This window comes from Lottia gigantea, assembly GCF_000327385.1.
Source record: "Lottia gigantea unplaced genomic scaffold LOTGIsca_43, whole genome shotgun sequence".
Taxonomy (NCBI): domain Eukaryota; kingdom Metazoa; phylum Mollusca; class Gastropoda; family Lottiidae; genus Lottia; species Lottia gigantea.
Genome location: NW_008709504.1, coordinates 1,894,141 through 1,900,789, shown reverse-complemented (window position 1 = coordinate 1,900,789; position 6,649 = coordinate 1,894,141). Strand labels below are relative to the sequence as shown.

The window sequence follows — 6,649 nt, the reverse complement described above, 5'->3', positions numbered from 1 at the left end:
TTTCCTAGTTTCTAGCCCATTATAATGTCTCCTGTCAGTTGTGTGCCAAGGCTCTGCAAGTTAAAAAATCCCTTGACATTTGGTAATTGAAAAAGAGAAGGCTATTGCTGCTGTCATGGCAAAATTTTGTTCATTGCACACTGCATGGCTTTGTTGTCTTCATTAGCCTAATTAGGTGCAGAAATGTAGGATGTAAAACTTTCATTCCTTTTCATTTTTTGCCCACAATAAAATGTGGTTGTATATTGTCGTTGCCCAGGTTTTTTGTCGGTTGGTCTGTTCGTCCACAATTGGCTTGTGAACACAATAGAGACTACAGTTTTCAATTGATTTTAATGAAACATGGTGTGATCATGTATATTGATGCGATAATTTGATGTATTTGGGTTATTGATATTGATTTTTACAAATTTGGTGGAATTTCTCAGCATGAATAACTGGCAGTAAATATATATCATTGAACTATTAAAATTTCTTTAATATGAGAAAATCTATTTATTCGCTCAAGACTGTTTTATCATTTCTGACAGCTGCCAATGGGTGTATGTTATTGTGTAATTGCAAAAGCAAGCTATCATATTTTAATGAAATTTGGTGTGATCATATTTATTGATGAGATCTTGGACAAGTTCGAGTATGAAGATCTTTCGATGAATGTTTTTTTTAGTTATTGCCCTTGACTTAGGAAAACATATCAAAATTTGTGAACACAATAGAGACTACAGTTTTTATCTGATTTTAATAAAATTTGGTATGATCATTTATAATGATGAGATCTTAGTCAAGTATGAATTTGACAATTTTTTAATTAACAGAATTTGAGTAAGTGCCCTCGACATACTGAGTGCAAAAAAATTTGTTGGCAATAGAGGTGACAGTTGATGTCAGAATTTTATTAAATAATGTGTGTTTGTTTAAATCAATAATATCTTGCACAAATTAGATTTTTGGTATGATTTGACACAGATAGGTGCCCTTGATATACTGAAAATGTATGAGGAAAGTGGGCGTATCTTGCTAGGCAACCACTTGTCTATTTGATTGTAATGTACAGGCACAGAAATATGTTACAGGTTGAGATCCTCTGTTGTGGCATTTCATGTCAATGGAATATTTATAACTATCCATATCACTTTTAAGAAATTAAACCTAAGGTTGGGTATTACAGCAATTCAATAACCTTATCTGCATAATATTGGTAATATCTGCATGAAAATGTTTTACATCATAGAAGTACCGTTTAAATTTTCTACGTCATGTTTGGTTCAAACTCAATGGCAGAAAATTATCAAATAAAAAAAAAATTGCCTGCATTTCAGATATATTTTATTAAGCTTTCAGTTTAATATCAAAATTTCTTAAAACTTTTTATAATGAAACTTGTAAATTTTCAACACAGTAAACAACATAGCCCAACAAATCTGATCTCAATCATTCCTTAAGACGTGAGTTACAGATGAGATATGGTCACTGTAAGGACCAGACTCAAAATGTCACAATTGATGGGAGTTGCTGTGATCAATTTTTTGATCGCTAGTTTTTGAAATTCTGCACCGTGACAACAGCCAACTCAAGGTGCCCAATATGTGATCCTTCTTTGTACAACTATGTAAATTATGTTGTTGTAGTACCATCTGAGGCACAGCTATGTTTATCACCTCCCAGCAACAGGTAAGGTCAGATTTGTCGGGTTTTAAATAACTCCTAAATTTCTTGTTGTATTTTAACATTTCTTAACAGTAACAAAATGATCACAGTCTTCATCTAAAATAAAAATACTTAAAATTTCATCAAGAGCTGAAATAGACCTTATTCAATCCTGAATGAGGCTTACAACGCAAACAAAGTTAACTGAAGTAAAATCACCACCTTGACATCTTTAAAACCTCCTTCTCTAACCCCACTTACTCAAAACTAATCATATTTTACATCATTAAAATCAGTATTGAATACGCTTTTTAATGATACTATCAGATGAAAGTTTACTGTTATACATTTTTGAGAAAGGGCAGTTTCTTGTTTAATAATGCCACATAGGCTATTCATTTATATGACCTGGCCATCATCGTATCACGAATACGGGTTTTGATATGGTCTTATTACCACAGCCCCGAGGAAGTATGATGAATGGGGGCGTGGTTTGGTCACCATGCTATTCAATTTGCGTTATGAACCTCGCTTTCCGTGTCTCAAAAACAAGGCGAGAATAAGGTCTATGTACACCCTTATTTTTATCCCAAAAACAGAACATGACTAGAAAGTATTCAAGCTTTTCTTCACATTTAATTGTAATGTTGCTAACAATTTTTCTCTGTAAAAGTAAATGCATTTTGTAATGCCATTGGCAATATTTCCTTCAAACTCTAAAGAGGGACAGGGGCTTCATTTTCTGACCAATTATACTTTAGTCTCAGAAACAGGATTTTTTTAAGCTAAGCCAATCAGTAAAAGTGTTCACAGCTCACGTCTAAATTTGTTCGTACAAATCCATGTGTGTCCAGAATTATCTGCATTTGAATGTTAAAATGACGACTCGACTTGTCAATTTAAGATACTCTTTGATATATAGAAAATACATATATAGAAATAGTGAGTAAATCATCATTTAGTAATTAACAGTAGGTGACAAGTAGTTATATGTTTATATTCTGAAAAATGTTTTTAAATCAAGAAAAGGGTAAAGGATTGATAGAATGTAACTATTAGCAAGAATGAAGTTATGTTCAGCCCAGAGTTCAATATAAGCTGTATCGCATCACTGTCAAAATGACCTCTTTTGTCATCTAATATTTCCACTGATTAACCAAAATTAAAATATATAACAGCGAATCAAATCAAACAGTATTTTTTCGAGATAACATTCTGCCAAATCTAGAAATATACCACAACTCTATACTCTATAACTAACATTTATCATAATTGAACCCTGGTTCTGACAGAAATGGCTGACAAGTTATCTTGTTATAGTGCAGAAGAGGCACTCTACTGAGAAATAAAAAAGTGTACATGATATTCATACTAAACAGAGAACACATAGTTTCTATCATGGTATTATTTACTTGTTTAAAAACTCTGCACAAATTTCATATGTCATCTGATAAAAACTAGTTGAAACATTATTAAAGAAGTGATGAATAACCTATAAGATGTATTATGCATTTATATACTCCTTAACATATGTATTGTGTCATTTCACAAACCTTAAACTAATATAAATCTTACATGATATATACTTTCATCAGATCACTTCCAGTTAAAACCCCAAGATATTTCCCAAAAAATGAACAAAAATTTAGCAATTTCCTAAATAAAGACACATAATAGCACCATGTCCATCTCTAAGATAACCATACCATCCTTCTCGAGCTAATCTTGACTCATATTTCTTATTAATCTTTTCATTGCCCTTTAAATAAACAGTAAACATATCTCTAGGGCCAGGTCCTAGGAAGGGTAGTACGCCTACCAACTCCCCATTATATCTATACTGGAATATATGTTCTTTATATCCTTCAGCTACTTTATGATGCTGTGTTACAGAAACTAGAAATCCCGCTGAAATTAACAATTATTAATATTAATTCTTTTATTTGGTCAGTCAAAGGGATACTGTAATCTAGGATTAATATTCACTTGTTGATAAAAACTTTAGCTATTCATATATGAATAGCTCATATTGTCAGGCAAGGTAATATACACCCATTGGCAGCTTTGATTTAAAAAATATTTAGCAGTACAGTAACAATCACCAGTATGAAATATTCAACCTTCAGTCATACACTTCTTTTGAACTCTTAAGGGCGATACTGAATAATATTGAGTATGAGTTATTGCCCTTGTTCTTGAAAAAGTGTTCAATTTTTAGCTTGTGAAAACTCAAATATTCAATCTTCAGCACGGTACTGAATTAAAAAAACCAAATTTTGTCAAAATCTGGCAAGAATCATGCCTTTTAGTGTTTAAAGAGCTAAATTTGAAAGCGTTTTAAGAACGAGGTCAATAACTCCTATGAAACATTTTTATTTATTTTTGATATGGTTCATCCATGGGGGATAATAAACAATTTTACTAACATTTTCAAGAACAAGGGCAATAACTCATACCAAATATTTTTCGATCCTTCTGATTTTCGAAAGGATTCATCCTTTTGTGATAACTAACACTCATACCAAGTTTCATCTAAATCCATTAAGAATTATACCTTCTAGAGTGTTTACAAACTAAAAAATTGAACACGGTTTCAAGAACAAGGGCAATAACTCATACTAAATATTTTTCAATTTTTTTCATTTTCAATAGGGTTCATCTTTGGTTGATAACAAACACTCACACCAAGTTTCATCAAAATCTGTCAAGAATTGCACCTTCTGGATTGTTTACGAGCATTTCAAGAACATGGGCTCATGCTAAATATTTTTTCGATTTTCAATAGGGTTCACCCTTTGGTGATTACAAAAAATCATACCAAGTTTTGTCAAAATATGTCAAGAATTGTGCCTTCTAGAGTGTTTACGTGTGGATGGACGGATGGCTGGACATTTCATGTGGGCGTATAAAAAGTACTTCTTTAGGTCTTCATGAATAATACTTGAGAAGACAAATTCTTGAAATTTTGTGGCTATAAAAATAAATGTTTTTATTATAAACACATTGTAAACCTTTATATTACCTTGTTGACTAATATGTTTAAATTCTGTTGGATGACCAGGTACTTCAATACTTAACACAATATTTATATTACTTTTACTGCAAAAACAAGGTCAATATTTCATATAATTACATTAATTCAAGCAGTATTGGTTTGCCTATAAACAGTACTATACTACTGTCTATTGTTGTCTACATAGCTTCTTTGATAATACTCCAGTTTATTGTGCTGATACTTTCATTGTTAATACTACTGTCTATTGTCTTTATACTTGCATTGTTAATACTACTGCCTATAGTCTTCATACCTTCATTGTTAATACTACTGTCTATTGTCTTTATACTTTCACTGTTAATACTACTGCCTATTGTCCTGATACTTTCACTGTTAATACTACTGCCTATTGTCCTGATACTTTCATTGTTAATACTACTGCCTATTGTCCTGATACTTTCATTGTTAACACTACTGTCTATTGTCTTTATACCTTCATTGTTAATACTACTGCCTATTGTGCTGATACTTTCAATGTTAATACTACTGTCCTGATACTTTCATTGTTAACACTACTGTCTATTGTCTTTATACTTTCATTGTTAATACTACTGCCCATTGTCCTGATACTTTCACTGTTAATACTACTGCCTATTGTCCTGATACTTTCATTGTTAATACTACTGTCTATTGTCCTGATATTTTCAATGTTAATACTACTGCCTATTGTCCTGATACTTTCATTGTTAATACCACTGCCTATTGTCCTGATACTTTCATTGTTAATACCACTGCCTATTGTCCTGATACTTTCATTGTTAATACTACTGTCTATTGTCCTGATATTTTCAATGTTAATACCACTGCCTATTGTCCTGATACTTTCTTTGTTGATACACCTGTCTATTGTCCTGATATTTTCAATGTTAATACTACTGCTTATTGTCCTGATACTTTCTTTGTTGATACTCCTGTCTGTTGTCCTGATACTTTCATTGTTAATACTACTGTCTATTGTCTTTATACCTTCATTGTTAATACTACTGTCTATTGTCTTCATACCTTCATTGTTAATACTACTGTCTATTGTTGTCTACATAGCTTCTTTGATAATACTCCTGCCTACTGTCCTGATACTTTCATTGTTAATACTACTGTCTATTGTCCTGATACTTTCATTGTTAATACTACTGCCTATTGTGCTGATACTTTCAATGTAAATACTACTGTCTATTGTCCTGATACTTTCATTGTTAATACTACTGTCTATTGTTGTCTACATAGCTTCTTTGATAATATTGCAGTTTAGTGCTGATACTTTCATTGTTAATACTTCTGTCTATTGTCTTCATACTTTCATTGTTAATACTACTGTCTATTGTCTGTATATTTTCATTGTTAATACTACTGTCTATAGTCTTCATACCTTCATTGTTAATACTACTGTCTATTGCCATCATACTTTCATTGTTAACACTACTGTCTATTGTCCCGATACTTTCATTGTTAATACTACTGTCTATTGTCTTCATACCTTCATTGTTAATACTTCTGCCTACTGTCCTGATACTTTCATTATTAATACTACTGTCTATTGTCCTGATACTTTCGTTGTTGATACTCCCGTTTATTGTCCTGATACTTTCAATGTTAATACTACTGTCTATTGTCCAGATACTTTCTTTGTTGATGCTAGTATCTATAGTTTTGATACTTTCGTTGTTAATACTACTGGCTATTGTCATCATACTTTCATTGCTAATAGTACTCTTTCAATGGTATTGTTTGTTTGGTACATTTTCAATGGGCATGAACTAGGACTTACTTATTTTAGTTCAGCCAAGTGAAATGCTTTAAAAGTTAGTGAAAGCCGATATTTATTTACCTGGATTCATCAATATGTAGAAGTAGAAAATGATAATCTATAGCCAATACTATCTCTGTGATACCGTTATCATTATCATTATCATATATAACATCAATTGCTTCATACTGATTACTGATTTC

General features: G+C 31.7%; 2 protein-coding genes across 2 annotated transcripts; both read left to right on the top strand.

The window, feature by feature from the left end:
- Positions 1-4,890: 4,890 nt before the first annotated feature.
- On the top strand, positions 4,891-5,190 carry LOTGIDRAFT_83653 (hypothetical protein; the record flags this gene model as incomplete). The annotated part of the gene is made up of 1 exon (XM_009060502.1): positions 4,891-5,190. A coding segment is annotated over one exon (300 nt), but the record flags the coding sequence as incomplete, so codon positions are not given.
- A 74-nt stretch (positions 5,191-5,264) lies between these two features.
- On the top strand, positions 5,265-5,951 carry LOTGIDRAFT_123233 (hypothetical protein; the record flags this gene model as incomplete). The annotated part of the gene is made up of 1 exon (XM_009060627.1): positions 5,265-5,951. A coding segment is annotated over one exon (687 nt), but the record flags the coding sequence as incomplete, so codon positions are not given.
- Positions 5,952-6,649: the final 698 nt, after the last annotated feature.